At 44.3% G+C, this 23,385-nt stretch overlaps 2 protein-coding genes across 3 annotated transcripts in view; one reads left to right on the forward strand and one right to left on the reverse strand.

Moving 5' to 3' along the window:
• Window positions 1–23,385, reverse strand: part of LOC143694378 (uncharacterized) — a 470,045-nt gene that overhangs the window by 60,208 nt on the left and 386,452 nt on the right. The gene's annotated exons all lie outside the window — the stretch shown is intronic.
• IFT43 (intraflagellar transport 43) overlaps window positions 4,117–23,385 on the forward strand; it is a 44,138-nt gene continuing 24,869 nt past the window's right edge. The window contains exons 1-4 of one of the 2 annotated variants that reach the window (XM_054634941.2): window positions 4,119–4,308; window positions 4,682–4,771; window positions 11,336–11,365; window positions 20,713–20,780. In XM_054634941.2, the coding sequence (XP_054490916.2) occupies window positions 4,255–4,308; window positions 4,682–4,771; window positions 11,336–11,365; window positions 20,713–20,780 (242 nt within the window). In that variant the 5' untranslated portion in view covers window positions 4,119–4,254. Of the gene's footprint in view, window positions 4,309–4,681; window positions 4,772–11,335; window positions 11,366–20,712; window positions 20,781–23,385 lie in introns of both variants that reach the window. The other variant, XM_054634943.2, reaches the window with a different exon arrangement.

The following is a 23,385-nucleotide window of genomic DNA, read 5'->3' on the forward strand; positions in this document are numbered from 1 at the left end:
GACAAAGATGTAACAAGATCTAGTAGCTTCAGGATGATGTCAGGCAAATTTTGACAAGAAGTAAGATGCAAATTCTGACTGTTGACATTAAGTATCCATGGAATATTATGTAGGTTGGGATGGATGTTTCTAGAGCTCCCCAGACACTTCTGAAATGAATTTTGGATGCTTTTCTACACTGAGATCTCTTCTACCCTGCTGCCAGGTTGGAGGTCCCACTAAATGCAGTCAAATTGATTGCTTTGGACTCCACTAATCCATTTGCTACAGTGCCACATGGTGAGTTATTAGTTGAGATGGAGATAAGTACAGAAATTATAAGAAATTACGAGAGTTTCCCAGAGGCTTGTCCTGGGCCCAGGTTTTATTAATTATCTTGGCATGCCAAAATGGATGTGCTAATCAAATTGGCTGCTTATCCAAAACTGGAGGCATTGTCAATATAGGGGAGGACTGGGATATCCTATACAAGGAGGTAGGATATTTTGAAGGGGGTAGCAATTTTGAAGGCTAATACAGGAGAAATGGGATGAAATACAATAGTACAAAATGCAAGGTTATATTGCTAATGGCTGAGATCAGACTTTTTTGTTACAAGCTGACAGCGGGAGCTTGCTGCTTGGAAGTAATATAGGAGAAGGATGTAGGTGTCCTGCTGGTTCCAGTACTGGGCCACTCACTTTCTGCTCCAAGTGTTGGTTTGTGAGTTGACAAGAGGTGAGGAAGCCCCATGGTCTGACATGCACTGGAAGCAATGCTGGTGGCTGTGAGCAGCAGTCATTAACAGGTTGCACATCTTGTACATGCTGTAATCCAGCTAGGCTGAGGGAGAGCCTGACAGGGCTACTGAACATGTATCATAGGAAATATTTCACACTTGGCAACTCTGGCTGGAGTTTGACAGTCTGAGCTGGAGCTGATGTAACACGAATAGCATCTGTTCTCATGGCGATCAAGACAGGCAAATGTGTGGGCCTTTGCTGCCTGTCAAAGCCGTTTCCACCTTCCAGAGGGAGGGATGTCTTGCTTGAAGCTTTTCAATTGTTAGGGGATTTTGTTCTGGAGCCTACAGAAATAAAAATATTTGCAGTTGTTTCCCTCCTCCAAAACCCCTTAGAGATTGGGAGGTGCGTGGAGGAAAAAAAACCTGCAGAAAAATTAAACTGAGATGCTTGGAGCTGCCAGCATGGGGCTAGTGTGGAGCAGGATACAGCAGCAGTCTTTGCTGAGTGCTTCGCTTCCCAGTGGAAGCCTAATGTTTTAATGAATTGGCCCATATCAAAATTGTGAGTCTGGCTGCCTGCCTGATGTGAAGATTGGGTGAGGAAGAAAGCACTGTGCTGTGTCACTTGTTGCTACTGGAATTGCCCTGCATCCCATAAATCCTACTGCTGTCAAAGACCTGCTTTAGAAAACCTTTGGCCACTCTGTAAAAGGTGGACATTGTGCAGCCATGTGGGCTTTCCACCATAGCTGTAGCTTTAACTACATGTGTGTGCCCTTGCTTTAAAGGGGGTCTAGGACCAGAAGCATATGGCAGGGCTCAAGTGTGATTGCTTTCCCAGACTTTCTCATGGATAGGAGGACCAGACACAAGCTCTATTCATATGTCTGCCAGTCAAGGAGAAATCAACAGTAAACAGCACTAGTAGGGGACTCTGTTAGTCCTATTCTGTGTGATCAGGTTTGTGTTGAAACCAGATGGAGGGAATCTGTGCTTAGATGTGAGAACTTGTCCGTGAAAGGAATGCTTGTGTGGTTCTCACTTGCTGTTCAGCTTAGAGGGGGTGGCAGCAGTGTGATTTACAGTGAGGGCAGAACCAAACAAGTAAGGCAGAGTGAGAGCTGAGAATACACCTGAAACTGTACACTGGGAAAGAGAAACCCTGGCACCGCAGACCTGAACTGGACAGAAAGCAAGCACTGAAAACAGCTTTGGACAACCACAGCAGCACCAAACCTGGTACCTGGCTCAGTTGGTTAAGTGGAGCCAATGTAGGGCAAGGGTCAAATACTGCCTGTGGAGTCACCAGTAAGACAGAGGAGAATGAAACCTTTCAGAAAATGTAACCCCAACACTTAAAGCAAGCAAAATCCACTTTGGCCACAACATGAAATGATGGATGAAAACTCTTTTGCTCCTGTTGCCCTCCCCAAGCAGGCAAAACTTTTAGGGGTAGGTGACAAACCCCATTCCAATAAGTGGAATTCAGAGGAACTAGAGGTAGGACAGATTTTAGGTTTTGTTCTTTCTGCACATCTGCTCCTCTCTCTCATTGAGAATCTCTGAATTCAGGAGTCAAAATTCTGAGGCAAGGCTCAGTTCCCCAAGTCTTTACATGTTTTCTTTCCTGCACATGGACTTCACCCTCCCTCAACTGGCCTGAGACTTCTCTCCCGGGGGTAGGCAGCAAGCAGCACAGAGTAGCTTGGGGGAAAATGGGAAGTACAGGTATACTGTCTGGGATGGGGACCCAGGGAAATTGTGAGGAGAAGCTTGGAGGGGGAGGGCAGTTCTACACAAGTAAATGCACTGCTGCTTCCTGATCTGTCTGTCCAGGATGGCACCTTGTATGGCTCTACCCTGGCTCTGGGAGGATCAACCTGCCAGCTACCTGTGTGGGAGCACAGCTGGCAATGTATTCCTACCCAAGGATTCCTGCCCCAGGGATGCCTTCCTGTTTTAGCAGCCATTGCTCTGGACGCTATCATGCTCCTCTTGGGATGCTCTATTTCTGATCAGAAGGTCAGCTGTAAGTGTATTGTAACCCCAGAGCTACAGTCCCATCTGTCTCCTGGCATCTGTGTAGCTGTGTTGCTGCAGCAGCTGTTTGGAGGAGCTGGGGAGAATTGAGAAATGCAGGGCCATATTCCCATGGGCTTCGTGGTGAAGCATGGAGCTAGGTGTAAACTCCTTCTCTACCTCATGAATGCTTGAATCTGGAATTAAAAGAGAAGAACAAAGTATATGGAAGATCATCATTTCATAAAGCCCAGTGAGCCTGGCTTCAAAAAAGGAAAATCATGTCTCACTTACTGAATTCCTTGAACATGTCAAGATTTGTAAAGGGAGATAATATCTTTTATTAGGCCAATTGATACAGCTGGAAAAAACACACAAGCTTTCAGGCACAGAAACCCTTATTTTATGTTTTCTTTTCCAGCTATATCAGTTGGTCTAATAAAAAGTTATAACCTCTGCCCACAAATCTTATTTCACTTAATCCTTAGATCATCACAGCACAAGTACTTCAACATGTCAGTAGGAATGGAAAAAAGGAGAATTATTTGATACTATTTATTTAGATGACTTAAAGTTCCTCAGCCAAAACATGAGCTTCTACAAAAGCCAAGCAGGTATAGAGTGAAATCTAGTGCCATTAGTAAAAGGTATTCCTAGGAGGCTTAAAAGTTTACTTAGAGAGTCAATTTTCATCATGGCAAAGTGTTAGCAGTGTAGTTTGTGGTGTGGTACAGTTCTCTATTGTAGCAGCAGAAGAAATTATTTAGGCTAATGAGGATAGGTGAAAATTGTGAGGAATGTGAGATAGGAGAAAAAAAAATATAGGCAAAGGGACAAAGTACTGGAAAACTGAATGTTTGTTAAACATGTGGAGCTAAAACCAGATTTATTTACAATTAATCTGTACATCTGTCCAGCCAAGAAACAGACTGGGGTCGTTTTATACAGCTCAGTGGAAATCTCTGCACAACTCACTTGTGAGAAGCATGTGTGCAATGGTCGCTGTGCTTACATTTGATCCTTGGCACCGCCTCCACCGTGGGCTCTGGGGACCGGCTGCCCCATCTGGAAAGCTGTGTTAGAGAGCCAGGGAGAATTGGGAAGAACATCAGGAGCCATCAGGAGACTTTGGCTAAAGCCTCTATCATGAGACAGATGTGTAAGGCTAGGATTTATCTGCCTTAGTGGGAACTTAAAAAGTGTCTTCGGCAAAAAGCTGGAGAAGGCAGAGCGTCAGACTGTTCCTGGCCTGCCGCACCGCAAGTGGAACTAGAATGGGCTAACAGAGTACCCGCATGAGATGCTGCAGCACAGGTGTCCCCCTCAGTCAGGCCAAGGTTTAACAGTGCTGCGGGGGTGGATGTCTCTGTGGCTGCCAGGCGCCGGGTGCTCGGCCCAGCCCGCGGGGCCGGGTGGCCGGGCGGTGCGGGGCTGCCGGCGGGGCCGTGCCCGCGGTTGCCGGGGCGGCGGGGCGGGCTGTCCGCCGGAAGCACCAGCGGCCGCGGCGGCGGATGGAGGCTGAGCCGGAGCGAGCGGAGGCGCCGCGGAGGGGCGGCGTCGCCGGGGTGAGCGGGCCCGGGGCCGGGGCGGGCCCAGCCTCTCCGAGCGCGGCCCCGGGGCCTTGGACCGCGGCCCGGAGGGGGCGCGGGGCCGGCGGCACGGCTGCCGTGGGGCACCGTGCAGCGGAAGGGCCGGGCCGGCCCGGGCCGGGCCGAGCGGCCGGCGGTAGGGCCGAGCAGCGCGGCTGGGCGGGCCGGGAGGGGCGGCGGGGCTCACACCTGCGGCGGGCGATGCCTCTGCGCTGTGAGGGCACCGCGCCTCGCTGCGGGGCGGGGCGCGGCGGCAGGGCCGTGCCTGGCGTTCCGCTCCCTGCCACGAATCGGCTCTTGTCAGTAACTGTGTGTCCTCTACTCCTTCGTGTTTCCCCCTGCACTACAGGTACTAAAGATGGGCCGTCGAGCCCGCCAGGACCTCTTTGCAGGTGAAAAACTCAGCACGAAGAATTCCCCGTCTGCTTCTCTTGGAGAGGTGGGTGTCCTGCCAGAAGGACTTATCTGTTGTCCTGCTGTTGTTTCCAGTGGAGAATTATTAATTTCTTCTGAAATTCCTTCCTGCATGGTGTGCTTTGCCCTTTGAATTTTGTCCTTAATTTGGGACTCATGTCACTGCCCTGTCCCTTTCCTGGTATTGCCCTTTGTATAAGAGTTTCCACACAGGAAACTATTGGACTATGGTTTCTTACATGTCAGGTATGGAGAGTAGTATCATACAGGACTTGGGGCCTCTCCATTCTGTGCATACGTATCTTCCTGATATTTTAATCTCTAGATTTAAAATGTGGACAGGCACATACTTTTGTGACCAGTTTTGCCACCATCTACGGTAGCAAGGCAGATAAATAGATGCCTTACTTTTGTGCTTTGCTTTGCTAGAGCCAGAGTACGTGACATGGTCTCTATCAAGTTTGTGTAGTAATGCTCTTTTTCATTTTCTCTGTGCACGGCTACAAAGGTCATGCTAGGAGCCAGCTTTGCAGCATCTGAGACTTTTCCTTGTGGGTAATAATGTGCAAACTCAGCTCCCACTTGTCTTTGGAGGAAAACTTTGGTTCAGAGGCTGTTCTATTAGTACATCTTCAAATGGTAGAAGGGGGTCAGGAACCCCTCTTTCTCAGGAGAGTGAGGCAACATCCTCAAGTATTCAGAAATAGATCTGAACTGTTTCAATGGATTTTTTTGCTTAGTGTTGCAGAATGCTGAAATTCTTCCTGGAAGCTTGCTGTTGGATGTTAGCACAGCTCCTCCGCAGACACCTCCTGCTAGAAGGAGCAGCTCTCAAGAAATGACATACCAGTTTTGCTCCCTGACACATATCAGATGGAAAAAATGTCATCTGACTTCCACCTTGTCGACAGCGATATTTGTTTAAATGAGGTGATGCTTACTGTTTTGCAATGCCAGTCAACGGTCTCCAGCATACCATATTCCTGGCTTCTTTAAACTGGAAATCATTTTGCCCTACTGGCCACCCTGGCACCAACTCTGCTTCAGGCTACTCTGCTCAGAGCCTTAGGACCTTCTGTCTTGGAGTGACTACTCCCTGATTCCCTGTGCAGTGACAAAACTTTCGTATTACACCGAGTAGCTGTGTCCCAGACAACTGTGCCAAAATGATTGTGGGGGGATTTTTCCTTTGAGACCCTGTGATGCTGTTGAAAATAGCACTATTACAGCTTAGCTTACAATAACACCTCATAGAGCAGACTTTTTTTCTGGAGAAAGTATGCGCTTTTCTTTTGGTAGGCACAATGGAGAATCATCTTCCACCTAGGGAATCTTCCCTTGGATATGCTGTAGGCATTCAGGATGGATTCTGTGAGGGAATATGCAGAAGATGCAATTTAAGAAATAGAAGTACCCATCGACCTCATAGGTAAAGAAAGTCTTAGGGGAACCAGCTGATGGTTTAAGGGGGTGTAATCATCAGCTGGCCTCCACATTAGGGTGGCTCACTGTCAGATTGTTCTCTTGTGGTTCTCTTGCTGGAACTGGCCATCCTAGTTCATGGTCTGATTCTCTGGTTTTAAAGAGACCAGGGCACTATGTAGAGGTACAGCTGATGGACTGTAACTTACTGCAGTTTGCTTGGGCTTACTGCTCACATCACAACCATTTCAATAGCTGGGAAGAGATCATAGGGGCTCCAGGACTTGGGCCAGTCCTGAGGAAGACTAAGAAATATTTACAGTGTTCTGTTTGAGAGCAGTGAGCTTTTCAGCAGCAGAAGGGTGAGGACTTACATGTCTTACAACATTCAAATATGTTAGCACTGGATCTTAACCACCAGGAAGAATAGTTTGTGTCAGTAGTCTCCCTTCAGACAGGTCTTTGTTGCTAAATGTTTGTGTTAATCAAGAACCTTGGAGGTACTGGAAGAAAGACAAAATCCACTGTAAATAATCCTCAGCCTTTTCCTTTCCTCCAAAATTGGAGGCTTTTTATACGTGACCAGACCACATTTGTTACCAAAATGAGTATTTAACAGAACTAATATTGTTTTTTCCTTCACCCTAGATTGGCAATCCACTTTTACTTTTCTGAAAGCTTGGCCTTGGCTTGCTTTTAAGTGGTGGGGTTACAATGGATGTCTCATTCAGCCCATTTTGAAACCTTTATAAGAAATATTCCTAAAAGAAATGCAAGATTAAAAAAAAACCAAACCCAGTCCTTTTTTTTTTCTGGAACTGGCAGTAGTGGATTAGGCACTATGTAATTAATTTTAGCATAGAAGGTTTTATTCTTATTACTGATTTTGAAGGCAAAGGGGTTTGTCTTAAACCTTTGCCATATTCACACCCTCATATGCATTTCACATTCAGATTAGTGATTTTGCCTTCAGAGCTTCCTCAGAGTTTTAAAACTGGTTTAATTCACCTTGACTCATTTTAATTCTTTTTAAAATTCCATGCCAATCCAACCAGTTTCCACCCATCTCAAATTTCTGGTTTGAACATACCATTTGTGCTATTGTTCGGGTCTTTTCATGACACTGAGAAGCATCCAGGAAGTGTTTTCCAGTCAGAGCAGCTTGAAGGAAGCTTGAAGGAAGCAAAAGGTACCTGTCTATCCATGTTTCAACATCTGGGCTTATTACAAGGAAATTCACTTAGAGGGTGGACAATTATTGTAATTAAAAAGATCTTTGTTTTGAAGTCAACAGGCAAATCACCTGACTTGGAGCATAGATCTTATCAGATTACTGCTGATCTCTGCTTGGCCTGGGCTCTCTCTCCCAAAAGACAGTGCAAACTGTGTGTTGCTGTATACAACAAATGTGTGTTAAAACCTCCTTCCCCAGGGCGTTGTTGCAATGTCTTATGCCTTGTAGCCTAATCTACTTCCCCCAAGCTCTATGAAAACACTATGATATCTTAGTATTTTTTCAGTACCTGTTGTGTGTATGTCTCTCCCACAAGAATATTCTTAACTACAGCAGCAAATCTCTAATTCCTCTGCCCAAATCTCTACTTCATAATTCCCATTCTGTGTGGAAGTACCTGCATTATCATCAAATGTAGACCTCCTCAAGGGGCTCATGAAAGGTCACAAAGCTCAGACTCTGCCCATGTGACATGTAGAGCATTCCTGCCTTTTCAGAAGTACAAGTACTAACAAACAACACTGCAGCTATGTGTTATTTCACCAGGCAAGATGGAACATGATTATTTGCTGTAATTGGTGCAGTTGGCAGCCTCCTGCAGCAAAGGCTGTGTGCGTTCCTGCCCTCCGAGCTCCTTGGCAATTCAGCAGGCACTTCTTGGGCACCCAGGGGAATATGCTGTAAGTGGGAATTCCTAGAGATAAATCTGCTTGCTGCATACCAGAACAACACATTTCAAACATTCATTTCAAAGGGGTAATGTATCTCTTTTTCCATTGAGAGGCCTTTCCCATCCCCTGGCTTGATGTGGTACATTTACTCATCTTGATGCTATCAGGTTTCTGACAGTATGGGAGAAAGTCAAGCTAGTTATTTTATTTGTATAATGAGATGGACAGATCATGCAATGAGATCTGTTGAAGATCTTTTCTATCCCATCCTAACAGGACTTCTGGACACTTTTACAGAATTAAAATCAAACCTTTTTCCTGGCTCTAACATCACTGCATCCAACAGCCTTCTGAATGCTGGCTTGATGACATCCATCAGAAGAAGTTGTTTGGCCAGGTTTGGAGCTCTTGATGAGATTGATTTGGAAAGCTGAGTGGAAAAGCCTTTTAAAAAAATGTATCAGCAGATTTTTCCTTTCCTGTTTCTTCTCTCAACAAGAGTGAGCTATTTGCTGTCCTGTAAGAAATCTGTACGCAAAACAATTTTAATGTTATCCTACTTCCACGGTCTATTTTCTCTTTATCCTACAGTGATGTGATTCCATGGGACCTTGCTCAAGAGTTCCCTGGTTTCTGCCTCTTGCAGTCTCAGTATGATTTTGCCAGCATGTCTCTGGCAGCACTCTGTAGATCCTTTGAATGGAGACTGCTTTACTAGGCAAAGGTCAGCCTAAAGGATGAAGGTTTTCCCTATTTTCAAAATATTCCCACACAGGTAGGACAAAATTACTTTATATCAGGGTTTGCCCAAAAATCAAGTTCTCTGCTGGTTGTCTCTGTCACATTTCACCACAGCCTGGGGAAAGGCTCTGTGTTTTCTCTTCTGAAAATATGTTCTCTTGTTGTCCTAGCTGGTATTTGTAAGCTTGCTTATTTAATTGTGGTCCTTGGGTGGTAGTTAGAAAGCAAGTAAGAATTGCTGAGGGTGAAACACATGTGAAAAATTGCTCCAAGAAGTGATTATTTAAATACTTTTCCAACATGTGCTGCCCAGCTGGATTTTCTTCCATGCTAGTGCAAGTCTTGTACCACTTGGGCTCTGTACATCCAGAGAAGCTTAGGTCATGTTGGACCCCACAGAAGCCTTTCTGCTTTTGGCTGTGGGAAGAAGCAGGCTGACAGATGCATGCTTCCAACAGATTTTTACCAGTTGGGCAAACCTGATTTCATTTGTGCTGCTCATTGGTAAGGACACCTTTGTACCCCAGCTGCTCTAACCTGCATGTAGCCCCCCTCTGCTCTTACTGTAGTAAGATGATAAGACCAGATGAGAGCAAAGACACAAAATGAACTCAGATACCAAACCACTTCCACGAGAGATACGTGCAATTTATTAATCACATGGATTCCATGTTCCACAGGAGAGATGATTTAATCCAGAACAAAAGTCAGGTGGGTTAGTGGAGTGTTTCCAGCCATCCTATGCATACTCCTGGTGTAGGGTCATAGATCAATCTAGGATATTCTAAATTCTCCTCCTGAGTACTTCTGAACACTGTGATTTCTAGAATAGCACAGAGATTATTGGATTCTTGATTACCTCTTTGCATTTGGTGCCTAATAGCTCTGGTTGCTGCAACTGCTGGTGCTGAGTCTGCTCATCTAAAAGGTTCTCATCCAGTTTGCAACTTTCAGAGTGATTAACAGGCTGGTTTTTTGAGTTCCTTATCTATATAACCAAGCTGCTCCCTTATAGTTTTAGCTTTAGATCATCTGGTGAAGCTAACACGTGTAGGGGGATAGAATATAAGAAAATAAAGGTAGTATAGTGTTGTAGTGCATTTTTATACTTTGTAATACTTTGAAGTAGTTTTGTTTTGTATCCCCTTTTTTTTCCCAAATGGTTTATCCCAGACTGTACCCCCCTCCCTTTACCTGTGTTATCCCTCTCCCAGGATGAGATCATCCCCAAACCCCCACCCTGGCTCTCTGTCAATCACTCAGCATCCCCTCCCCTCCATCCAGAAGTTTCCGTCCAGGTCGTCGAGTGATTAACCAGAGGTCAGCCCCCCAAGCCTTGCCCCATACGCTGTCCTAAATGTCTATCCCCCAGCATCCATCCCTTAGGGTCACTCATTGGTTGGTAAAATGTTATCTACTTTCGGTTTCCACCTCCCTTTAAATGTGACCTTGGCACATCTCCCGGGGCGCTCGGCAGGAGGCCCCTGAGGTGCAGGAGCTCCTTTGGGATCCTAATAAACCCTTGGATTGACCCCTGCTAAGAGTCGGCCCTTTCTCTTCTACCGGTGTCTCTGGTGTCTCTTGTGCTGCACAGGCACCCAGCCCAGGTGCCCTCAGCACCCTTGGGGCACACACAGAGAGTGTCTCCCCACTGTCGGCCATGTCGGGGCTGCTCCCCGGTGTCTGCTGACTCAGGACTGGCCCAGGGCTCCTGAGAGGCTTGCAGAGGGACAGAGACAGTATAGAAAGCAATCTTACCCCTAAGGAGTTGCAGCTGAGCTAATTATTAGCAATTAGGAACAGGCCTGACTTTGACAGGCCACAGCTGTAACCAGTGAGAAGAAGAGTACTATAAAAGAGTGGGTTGGTTGATTAAGAGGGGAACTGGAGTCAGTTGGCTACTGTGAGAAGGAAGAGTCAGTGCTTAGAGGAGATGCCCATGGGAAACATCAAGGAGGTACGGAACTCTTGCAATAAGGAGACAACAATATGGAACACTTGTAATGACAACAAACATGGATGGCAGCTATGCCTATTTTACACTAACTGCTACAGCCTGTGCTCTCAGGGGAGAATCTGAGGTTGCCTTGAGAAACAGTAGCTTCTGAAAAAAGGGCTGTAGCCTGCTACAGTGTATAACCCCTAGTATGACTGGTCCACCTTCAATTCTGGTCCCTGGCATGGCTGTAGTGACTCTCCATATGAATCTTTCTAGGATCCTACACAACTGAATAATTTGAGTTTTATCATGCTATAGGGAGAATGAACTAAGTCTGTTCTCTTCTTGCTCATGTTTGGGTTTTGTTTTTTTTTCTTAAGTATCACAGTTGGCATCTGCATAAATGGCTGGATATAAAATGTTATAATGTAGGATCAACTTTGTGGTTTGCTTAAGTGAATAAAGTTGCAAAGCACATGCTGCAGGACAGTCATAAATGTCAGTCTTCAAGCTGTTTTGTGCAGGCTTCCATAGTGCTTCCTTTTAACTTCTTTCTCTCTTTTTCCCTCCTGGCCCTCCAAGGATGAAGACCATCAGGAAAAGGTTGACCATGTAAGACTAGTGGCTTTCTAGGTAGATGCTGGCTCCTCTGAAGGGGACTAGTAGGATTAACCTATTATGTGTCTGGAGACTACCTTAAGAGGGTACTCTAGTACTGGAGAATAATATAAAGTTTGCTTTGGATGCAGTGCCTTTCCTGCATCCTCTGTTTCTGTTGCTGACAGATTTTTAATTATCTTTGAAATAGCTGCTCTTATCAGCTGCTGCATCTTGTTTTGAGGTTACAGATGTATATGTGGCCACTGAAAAGATACTCTATTTTCATTTAAAAGTCAGGACAGCAATTAGCTAATAGAGTACAAAGCCTGACTTAACCTAGATTGCTGTCCAGTATGGTTAGTTTGCTCTTATAGCATGAAAACTTCTCTTTAGGGATGATGAAGTCTTGCTAGTACCCCAGAGGAGAAGGCCAGGCAGGAGTAACAAGGACATGTGCCTTTAGATTTTCTATGTGTCTTTTCTTTTTATTGCACCAGCACTGAATGCCAGAATCAATAATAATGTCATTGTGCTTCTTCCCAGGCTCCTGTTAACACACAGAGAAGGAATACACATATCCTTTTTTGATCCTGCACCAAAGCTAAAATGCGCCTTAGCATTAATTTAGCATTAGAAACCAGGATAGTGCCATTCAGAACAACCTGAGAAGTTCTACCTGTTTCTGTTGAAGCCTCTGGGCTAATTGCCTTGCACTCTTCCTAACCATGGAAATGGTGTTGCCCAATTTTTCCTGCCTAGAGTTGCTCTGTTAGATAATTAAAACACCCTCTCCTGTGCTCTTAATTCCTTCTGCTGAAGGACCACTCCAGTACTGGTAGCACAGTAGATTAATCTGTGAAATTTAAAGCCCAGAAAAGAAACCCCTATCACCCATCTCATTAATTCTGGCCTCAGAAGGGTATGCTCATCACAAGGAGTCAAGACTATTCAGATTAGCTCAGTTTTCTCTTGGTAGTGCAAGAGATGATATTGTAAAAAAGATCCACTGGGTTTATTTGGCAGTGATGGATGGTTCAGGACTATGCCCAGAGCACTTTTCCATTTATCAGGCAAAGAGACCTCCCAGTGATGGGTATAGTTTTGGGGACTGGTTGCCTAATAGAAATTTTTACTGATAATTGATCTAATCTTCCCTGCCCCCCGCCTCGCTGGAACCAGTCCTTACAGTCATTTCACTGGAACTAATTCCACCTCCATACAGTGCCCTAAATGATTGATTCCCAAGGTCTGCTGTTGAGTGCTGACTGGTCACATGCCACAGGCGCCTTCTTGCTTCTGGCTGCTAAATTTCATTAAAATAACTTTACTGATGTGACTCTTCCACATGAGCAGTTGTTGCTTCAGGGATGTTATGCAATGGTGCCTGGCAAGGAGATTTTACTTAGTATGAGGGGTCCCTGCTTTGAAAACAGTTTTGTTTGGCTAATTCCTGTGTCCTTTATTCAAGCTTGTGCTCTTAAGTATGACAGTCACACTTTATAGTATTTTTCCATTTGAAAAAGTCTGTAAATGGTATAAAATGGTTAACTGAGTGTTCAGAAATCTGACTGATCAGTAAGCTGCTTGTAACTTACAGTACAGTATGCTTGCAGACTTCTGTTAATTGTATCATAAGTCTCTTCCAAATCAACTGTTAGTGGAACTTCATGTTATAAAGTGTGATTCAAATCTTATTTCACTATATTCCTCCCTTAGTCATTGCCTGGCCAATCTGAAATACTTGGCTTCTTGAATCATTTGTCCGAAGTTGGCTCCTTCGTCCCCCGGATGGCTCATATAACCTTTCTCTGAACTCCCTTTGGGCTTTGCTAAGTGTTACAATCTGAACTCTTCCTGGATTTGGTCCCTCTCCTCCTGCTGTGCTGAAGATAACTTTGTAGCTGCTTGAATACTAACAAACAACCTCATCAGGGTTGTCGATGTGAACGTACCTGCTGAAGTCCTGCCCTCCAGCCATCTGCCTGTTCTGAAACTTGTTTTGCATCCTTTGTTAAACCACTCATCTTGCATCTGAATTTTTGCCAGTTGAATCACTCATTTGGCATCACCTTCCAAGACTGCCTGGGATATTTAGCCAAAGGCTGTGAGGCTAATCAATGGTATAATAAAGGGTGTATCCTAATATTTCAGTTAATTTGCAGAGGCAGAATAAGCAGGAGTATGAATGTGGTTGTTAGCCAAGATTTTGCTGGGTTCTTTTGTGGCTTTGCCATAGATTTTCTTTGGGACCTTGAAGTCCTTCCACTAGTTTTCTTTAGTCCCTATCTAAAAGCAAAGCTAGATCTTTATGCAAAAGCACTGTGGGTATTCCCTGAATAGACCCACAGGGGGATTTAGATGCCTTATCCTCATAACAAAATCCATATCCTGCACTGGATGCCTTCATAGTACATAGATAATATCAGGATAGGCTGGTGGATCTGTTTGGATGGTAAAGAGTAGCTGAGAATGGCAGTGTGTCTGAAACCCTGTCCTTCTGTGGAGTTCTGGCCCCATTCTGTGAGCTCTGGGGGTGCATGTCCTTGCACTATCAGTGAGGGACCCTGATCCCCATCCTGTGTTTTCTAGCCTTTGGAAGTAGAGCAGGGCTTTTCCTTGCCTTCAGGGACCTCCAATTCCTGAGTAAGCAGATGTTCATTTCAGTGTTAGAACCTCATGCTTTAGATGTAGAGATTAAACTGGCCATCTCCTTTCGAAGCTGGAAAACACTGATTTTATTGTCCTCTTTCGTCTCTGAGAAAGATGTAGCAAGTAATGTTTACCACCTCCGTGGGGAATATTATATATCATGACAAGTCTATGAGCTGTTCTGTGTCTGAGAAGGCTCTCAGTCCTTTCTCCTGAAGCTGCTCTGCTTTGCAAATGGAACCAAAAGAATTTTGGTACTATAAGGAAGGACTCTTTAATGAAGGCAACAAGATTTGAGTGGGAGGACATCAGTTCCAATGGGTCCCTTGGGGACCTCATCCTCTAGTTGTGCTTTGGTAGATGTGCCATAGGTAGTCTCAAGGTCCTTCACAGACTAAAAACAGGGACAGCACCTGATTTCTGACCCTTATACAGGTGAATGCTGCCTCTGTGGCTCTATATCACTCAGTGTTTGAGTGACAACATGCTTTAAGGCAACAACTGGAAAGATAATTTGAAGATCTGACCTTTCCAGAGGGGGCATCAAAGTGCTTTTGTAGTTCTAGTTGCGAGTGCTTCTGAAACTTTTGGGTGGAAAAATAGGCTGTTGCTTTTTAGGTGAAGTCAGCATGCCAGGAGCAATTGTTTTCATTAAATGTTTGTTGGGAGAACAACTATAAAAAGAAGGTAAGTACCTGAAATATAAAGCCAGTTATGTTCTTAAATTGCTAGGTCACCCAATTGGGTGAGGTTGAGTGAGTGTATTTGCATTCTAAAATACAGTGCAGAATGATGTGGAGATCCCCTGGTGAGAAGCAACCTGCACTCTACTTGGGGAGGTACTAGCTTTGTTACCAGAAGTACCTAAAACAAGACAATTTCCAGACTTGGGCTGACTCATGAGGATCCTTGTGGATGCTTGCAGGTGTGTCTGCACCTGTGGTGTAGACATGGCCTGGGGCTTGATGTGATCAGGGCCTTTAATCAGAACGGTATTTTCCTGACCCAGTTCTTACCCTTGCACAGTGGTTGGCACCCAGCTCCAAACTCTCATTCCATTGTCTGGTCTGGTCTGGATCTGTGCAGCAGCCACCCCCCAGGTGCTCTCCCCTACGTTCCCTGAAACTAAAACATCCAAGTGAGGAACCCAGCACCAGCTGTACTCAGCTGAGTGTTGATCAGGGGACCTTATTTGTGTAAAAATAATCACAATGGTTTGGGCACTATCCTTCCACTCTGGTTTAGAGAGTTCATGACCTAGGAAGTCATAATTGTAATGCAGTCACAGTCATTTCTGTATCTACAATTTGCACTGCAATAAGATCTAGAGAGTGTTGGTGTATGGCTGGAACAAAAATTTCCTATTCCCAAAGACCTTACAGTCTTACTGCAATATTTTTCTCTAGCATCCTGTTCTCCCCTGTGATCTTCAGCTTGCAGAGGAGCCTTCAGCAGGGGTAGCAGCATTTTGTATATGGCATGTTGCCAGGGTTTTGCTTTCTTAGGCATGCAGTTGGGAGTAGGGTGAACTGGCAGTAGATAGCTCTTGAAGCAATTGGCATTTTTTGAGAACCTGGGAGGGTTCTCTGAGGCAGAATTTCCCATAGCTATTGCACACTGTGAATGCCCTCCCATTTACGTGGTCCTGGGCTGAGCTGCATTTGTCCCTCCATGTCGCAGAGTTTCTGTCATGTGTTGTGATTCTTGCATTATTCTAGTAAATACCCCCCACTGAAAGGATCCAGCATCCAAGGAAGCACTGGGTTTTTTACCTGCTTCCATTTTACAGGATTTGCATCTTTTTTTTTTTTTTTTCCCCCAGAGGTCTTCTGGTTGCGTGTAGAAGTGCTGGAGTCCCAGACTGTTCCTGGGGACCTCTCATCTGGAAGTTGGCCAGATTCTCCAGGAGGAATCTCAAAAATGCAGCTGAACTTTTGTTCCCTAATTAGGCCAACTTCCCCAGTGTGAGCCCTTGCACTGCACGGCCTGGAGTTCCCCAAGGCCTTGTGCAGCCTCTGTCCCGTGCACCCCGACTGGCTGACCGGCAGGGCAGTTATTTTCAGCTTTCTGAGCTTATCTCCTTGCCTTTTGATGACATCTTCTGAAATAGCATTTCTGGTCAGCCATGTTTCCCAGCCTTTCCAGTAGTATCCTGCCTGCTTGTCTACCTTGAAGTGGATTAGGGACAATCTCATTGAAAATAATTTTATTAAAAGCTTTTCCTTTTCCACACATTTATTTCATACTTTGAGTGCTTCTGGACCTACATCAAGGCAACAAAAGAACTGTTGGAGGTGGGAAGGTGGATGGGAAAATGTCTGACCCTAAGTAGCATAAAGTGATAGCAAATTGAGAAATGTTCATGCTTAGGAGGGCTGGAGAGGCACTTCCCTATGACTATGGATTGTGAGAGGATTCTACCTGGTGACCCCTTGTTCAGAGAATCAAATTGTTGTGTGCTGATTCACTATTTTCCTGCAGGGGAGAGCAGTAATTCCTCAGACAGGTTAAGGTGCCAAATGCTGCAAAGGTGACAGCTTTCCTCATGGGTGCATGTCAGCTGACAAATAGCTGGCCACTGTTTTGGGAAAGCAATTCCGGTAGCTGGTTAACAATATGAACTGCTCCTTTACCTGTGATAGATGGCAGAGAATATTTGAAGGCCCTCAAGAGCTTCTGTTTCAATAACACTTTCCCTAGTAAAGGAAAGCCAGTGACTGTGAAAAGAGGGGCAGTTTGTGGACGAAATACAAATCCAGTATTTTCTGCCCAGTATTTAAGACATGCAGAAGTCCTTGGAGGGTATTCATTAAAATCAGAGGCACTATTTGAACCGTCTATGGACATGATAAACAGAGCCAGCAGAGATGGGTTCTTTGCAAAAAGCCGAGGCTTGCATAGATCTTGGAATTGATGTGTTTTTGATATCATATATGCTCTGAGATCAGTATAGATGATTTTATGTGGCTGTTTAGGAGCAGTGGGGCTATTTGACTTACAGTTCCTTAAATGGCAGCAATCAAAACTAATTCATCAGGCCTGGTTGTGGAGATTTGCTTTTCTTCAGTCAAGGGAGCCTCTGGCATCATGCTGGAGAGGAGAATCCTTGATACTGCCCATACTTGTTTCTTTCCACTTCTTGGTCAATATTGGATAAAAACAAGACACCTACATACTGTGTAAAATCTCACAGTGTTTGTATATTGGAAAAACATAGATCCTACATATTTTAGGGGAAATATGACATAATAGAAGAATTGTGTGTCCTCTGTTGTGTGCTCTCAATGTCATTTGAGTCCCTGCATCCCTGCACAGAGTGCTCAGTGTTCCAAAGGAGTTGTCATGTTGATGAAGGTAAATTAATCCATATTTCCAGACCCACCTGAGAATCTGAGGGACTTAACATGCCCATAATCTGCCTCTGTTGTGGTTGGTCCTAAAAGAAACTTTGCTGGACCTTCAGGATTCAGAGATACACAGGATAGTTTCTTCCATGAGGGAAGCAGCATCCAACTGGCACCTTCAGAACTGTAGACGTGATCTGACAAGTAGCCTGGAAATTTCTGCTTTAATGGGAAAGTCAGATTAGAATTTGCATCTGTCTGATAAGAAAGGGCCTGAAAAACAATAAAGAAGAAGGTAGCGTTTCTACTTTGATGCAGGAGAGATGGAATTCAGGCCAGTCATTTTTTCCAAGGGAGAGATAAAATACTGCTTATGGATGTATCAAAGTGTTGGTATGGAAGGTGGCCTAAGAAGTACTGGAAAAATGCCTGAGCTAAATTTCTGAGGAAAAAAAAAAAACCAACCCACAAACAACAAAACAAAAAACTTGGACCATGGCTGTTTTCCTTGGGAAAGGGACAATCTGCAGAAACTCAAGTAGAGGAGATCTTCTGGAGATAAATAATGGACAAAACTGAAGTGGAAAGGAGAATTCCAGCAAGTAAGTGATTAGCTGATGCTGTGAAAGAGACTGAGCAGCAAGGGCTGAGAGACAACACAGTTGTCAGGAGCTGGTGGAATCTGTGTTTTGAGCACTAGACTCTTTGGATGTATAGCTTTGCATTTGGGAACATACATATAAATCTTGCCTAAGGTATAACAGTAGGTACCAACAAGTTCTAATCATTTAAATCCCCCAGTCTTTTTCACCAAAAAGGTACATTAAAAAGCACATTTGCTGCATTACAGAAGGCCAGTGTACTCTATTTCTGCTCTGATTCCTCTGGGGTTGACATTTGTCCCATTTTCTGTTTCAAGCTCTTGCTTGCAGCTGCAAAGTCCCTACCTGTCACCATATTATGGTAAAGCACAACATTGCATTCTCAATTGTAAATTATGCTAAGATTTTGGAACTGTGAAAGTATATGAAGGTAAGTTTATTTACTTGACAAAAGTGTATGTGGCATGTGACCTTATTGCAGCACTTTCCAGGCAGTTAACAAAGAAAAGCTATTTCTCCTCAGCTGACAGTTAACATTGCCTTTCCTGTTGCTAGTGTTCCTGTAGGCAATTCAGAAAGAATTACTTGATTTTTTGCAAGAGGAATAAAAGACCTGTAGGTGTATGTGAGGTGTTTTTCAGGATCTGACAGACATTCAGGGTTGCCTGGTGTGTATGATCAATGAGAACACAGTATAACATTGGGAAGACATTGGAATCAAACCCCTAGATGCCCGGGAGTCATGCCTTGTGCAAAGACTGGGCCAGACATTGTTATCACCCTCTGATCTGGTGTGCCCCACTTGAGTTATCTTTGATCTGAAGGCTAGTTTTGATGATGAGTAAATTAAATTGCAGGGACATTGATATGCCCTGGACTTGCTGCATTTTCCCTCAGCCTTATGGCCCAAGTTCTTTGTTGTCATTTTTGTATCCCCATGCACCTTTGTGAGGAGTTGTGAGGCTGTGTGTTGGAAACAGGCTTGCTGGCTATCAGAGGGATAGTGTAAGGGGAAAGGGGGTTATTTGCATGGGAAGCATCTGTGTGGGATTGAGTGTGGTTTTGGGTTAGGGGTGTATGTAATGGGAATAAGGATGTTTATGTGGGCATGCACGCCCATATGTGGTGCGTGTTCCCACTTTTTCTTGGGCTCTGGGTGTGTCCAGATCAACTGAATTCAAAATGCTCCTTTTTTGGCACTGTAGCCTCTTCTCTGGTTTGGCATCTTAAGAATCTGGGGGAATCATTTAAAGATCAGAAAACTCCATTCACTTGGGCCCCTGAAGGCTTCACATTCTGTGACATGGTCATTCCAGTCGACTGAGCTCTGTCCCCCACGGATGAGCCCATATAAGGAGTCTGTTTCCTGCGTTTCACGCTCCCTGCCTGTCCCTCTGCCCTCCTGTGCTCCCTTTGCCGAAGAAAGTTGGTATTTTGGGACTGCAGCTCCTGCCTCATTCCTGCTCCCTGTTTATTTTTGGAGGATGACTATTTTTGCTCCTATCAGAGAGCTATGCAGGGTCATACCCCCTCCCTGCAGCAGGCAGAGGCTGCCCCTGGCAGGGTCTCTTAATTTCCCACACTCACAAACAATGCTTCTACTTCAAGAAATAAACATGTGAGACCCCTACCATCAGGGGTTAGCGCGACCCTGTCCTCATCTGTGGCAAGAGGTGATTTGGCTTTGGCTCAGGGTTGACCCCACCACACATGCAAGGTCCTCTCTGCAGTCAAAACTCCTTGGGAGTCATCCCACTCATTCACTTCCTTAATAAAAGCTGTGGGAGCCACCTGTGCCCCCACCATTCCTTTGCAGTTAGCAGTTTTTCTCTGTTTTGGGACATCTTTCATGCAATTGCTCTTTCTCACAGTGGTCCATTCATGGGTCCCTGTAGTCCATCTTCCCTCAATGGGCACCATCAACTGGGAGCTATTGCCTCACCTTGCCTCTGCTTTCATCATTGCCTGCCATGCAGAACACTGAAGGCAGTGCTGTACAAAGTGCCTCAGGCTGGGGGAACCAAGCCCAAATCTGTAACTGGTAATGGGCAGCTTCCAGATGGTGGGGATTCATGGCCCCCATTTGACAATTCCATCATAAGCCCCAAGCTGAACTCCCATTTTCTCTTGCCATGTGGCAGAGTGCCACACAAGACAATGCAAGAAAATAGTAGGGAATGTCTTTAAGCTCCAGATGATCTTCCCCTTTGGATTTCAGTGGTGGCAGTGGTGGGATTCATCCCAACTAACTTTGGAAGAGTTTGGGTATGGATCACTGTGTCTGAACTTGGCATCTGTCATCCTATTCTAAGCAGTGGACAAAAGCAGACTCTTTAGGAATGATTCCTCATCTAAAACAAGATGTCTAAAACATGCTGTCTTGTACCCTAGGAAAGGCATAATGTGATACCTCCCACTGCTATGTGGGCAACAGTGATGAACAAGTTCCCAATGAACCCTATTTTGCCAGGAGAGCACACTCTCTGTGGATCAGTCAGCTACTGTACTGTGTGCCCTCAAAATGTCAAAGGCACATAAACCTGAAACTTGACAAGATACTGATTAGGGTGATGCATCTTTTGTTTACAGACAAGCTTAAAAACCTGTCCTGTAGTTTATGTCTTCCTTTTATTTTAGGATTAAAGAGCATTTTAAACACGACCTCTCCATTATTTGGTAAAGTGCTACATTAGTGTGTGTGGACCTGGTGTCTCAATTGGCTTGACCAGAGCTGTCTGTAACATGTCTGTTCTCTTTGTTAAAGGTTCCACCACCTAAACCCCCACGCCGGCAAGGAGGCTGGGCAGATGATCCTGTGCAGGCATCTACCAAGTGAGTCCTCACCTCTTTCCTTATTAAGAGGGATTTAGATGTGGAATAAAGGAACATCACTAGTTGGACCTTCCTGTCACAGACATTGGAACAATTTTCCTGGGTCTTTCAGATGGTCTTTCTTTCCAAAATCAATGTAACTTGTTCAAGCCATTTGAAGTATCGCTTTTGCTTGGTTCCATTGGCTAATTGACTTGGCGAGGTTTAGAACAGTGTACATGTCCCTGTTTGCCAGAGGCAGCATATTCCTTACCTGGTACAGTGCCTGGAAGGAGTCAAGAGCATAATAAGCATGCTAAACGCAGGAGCTGGGATGGGTTCTGTCCTTTCCAGGAGAGTGACACATGACAGCACCACACTGACAAGAGCGCAATGAATACATCAGGATTTAGTGATCAGCCTCGACAGTAAAGGTGAAATTTGTCAATGTTTATGTGTGTATGGGGTTATGGTATAATGGAGATGGATGGAGATGGTCAGCAAGAAGAGATGGGAGGAAAAAGTATACAAATTGTAGAATGTGTGTTGAGAAGCCCAATGCTTACATGAAGGACAAATAAGACAAAGTATCTGGACATGGTATTAGAATAGGTATGAAAACTAGAGGACAGTTCAGATTGGGAGGAGATTACTTGCTTTCAAATAGTTATGGTTTTCCAAGCTTAGAAGTTATGCTGGTGTTGTATTTCATATTCAGAGAGCTGAAGGGCTGAGCTGGGGAGTGATGTGAGATTGCTTGTGTACTTAAAGGCCTATAGTAAAAGTCTATATGTCTTAATATATACTTTGGAGGCACTCTGAGTTATGAAAAGTTATGTACTTTCTTGTCTGAAACTGAGAATGGATGAGGACATCCAGAAACCTGTTATACAGTCAGTATTTTTTGGGAGGGGAGAAAAGTGGTCTGTATTCTGGGGTAGCCTTTCCAAAAAACAGTACTTTTCTGGGAAAATTAGCACTCCATCTGTCTTTGAAAATAAATAGTCTGGAAATCTGGAGACTAGAATAAAGCAAGGGAATAAAGAACTCAGCCTGAACTCCTGTTGCTCTCCAGTTTAACCCTGATAATGGTTATTTTCATAGGCTGGCTGCACCTAGAAGTTGCCATTGCAAAGATATATCCACCTCAGGGTATTAAAAAAGTGCCATCAAAGATCCTGGATCTTTGTAGGACCAAGCAGAAGCTTTATGGAAATGTGACAGCAGACAAAAAGGTTCAATTTCATTGTTTAGTTAAGTAAGTTATGTAATTGTTGGTTAGGTGAGGGACTGGGTTGGAGGTAATACATATGCAATATATCTGTGCCTAATGTGCCCTGAAGGACAGTGAACAGGTTCCTAATGTAACAGTACTGTGCCATGTGCTATTTTACCATGTTTTCCATTGTTTGACGTTGCCCTATAGATTTGCAGCAGTAGCTGTAGGTGGTGCTCCCCCAGCATCTCCAGCTGTGTGGGTTACAAGACATTGTAGGTGTCTGGAGTAAAGGCTTCTGTGACACTGGATGTGGGTCAGCTGGAGAAGCAGAACAGGACACAGGGTTGCAGACCTTTCTTTCTCTGAGAATCTGCACACTGGGACGTGAGACCAAGATGTGTCCCTTGCTCAATTGTGCATGTGAAATGTCATATCTGACAGTGTTCATTTGTAAGAAGGGTTTTTATTGAGTAAATTTTATGAAGAAGTTTGTTCTGACTTTCTCCAGTCATACGAGGTACAAGGGTTTTGTACAAATAATTCCCCAGTCTTCCCTTTCCTGTGTATTATCCCCAAGCTGATCTCTCTTCTTCTCTCCCTTAAAAAAGTCTGAGCTGCTGGCCTGTAGGGCTTGCTTTTTGACATATCCCAGGGTAAAGCCTTCATGTGAAAAGTCTGAGTCATCGGCTGATGTCATACCAATGTTGCTGTAGCTTTGTTGTTTCTGTTTTCTCAGGCTCTATCTCCCCACAGCTTTTCTACCAATTTGACTCAGTTTGGAAGCCCATCAAGTTAACTTGCTCCAAGTTCACTAGTGTAGATGTAGTTAGAATAACATGCTTCTGTTGTTATATCTGATTTAGGTTTAAGCCCTTTTTTGACAGTATAACTGAACCCACACTTGGGAATCGTTCTGTTAGAAGTAATTTGATTTTCAGAACTGACAATGCTAAAATCTGATTTTTTTTTTCTTTCACTTAGAAAGGAAGGATGAGCAGAGTGGCTACAGTTAGATTTTCTGTGTTGTGTAAATATATTGTGGGTCAGATGGAATACTGTGGCCACTTGTGCAATGATCTTGTAGCTGTTTATGTTATTCTTTTTCTCCATTTGAAGTCTTAGCTTTTAGCTCTCTTTCTGACAGATTCAGTCAGTTATGACTGTATACGTGTTGCTTTTCCTGCAGGGATGCTTTTCTGCTATATTTCTAGTTCAGAATCTTATCAGTATGAAACAATCACTTGAAATTGTTCTTTTTATTTCCATTTGGCACATGTTAGAGTAGAATTTAGTTTGTAACCTGTTTTTCTACCTTTGTGCACTCTTTTAGTCCCTTACCTACCCAGCTCATGTCATGCTTATGTAGACTTGTAAATATTTTCACCATCTTGCTGATTATTTCCATCA

The sequence above is a fragment of the Agelaius phoeniceus genome, chromosome 6, assembly GCF_051311805.1.
Source record: "Agelaius phoeniceus isolate bAgePho1 chromosome 6, bAgePho1.hap1, whole genome shotgun sequence".
Lineage (NCBI taxonomy): Eukaryota > Metazoa > Chordata > Aves > Passeriformes > Icteridae > Agelaius > Agelaius phoeniceus.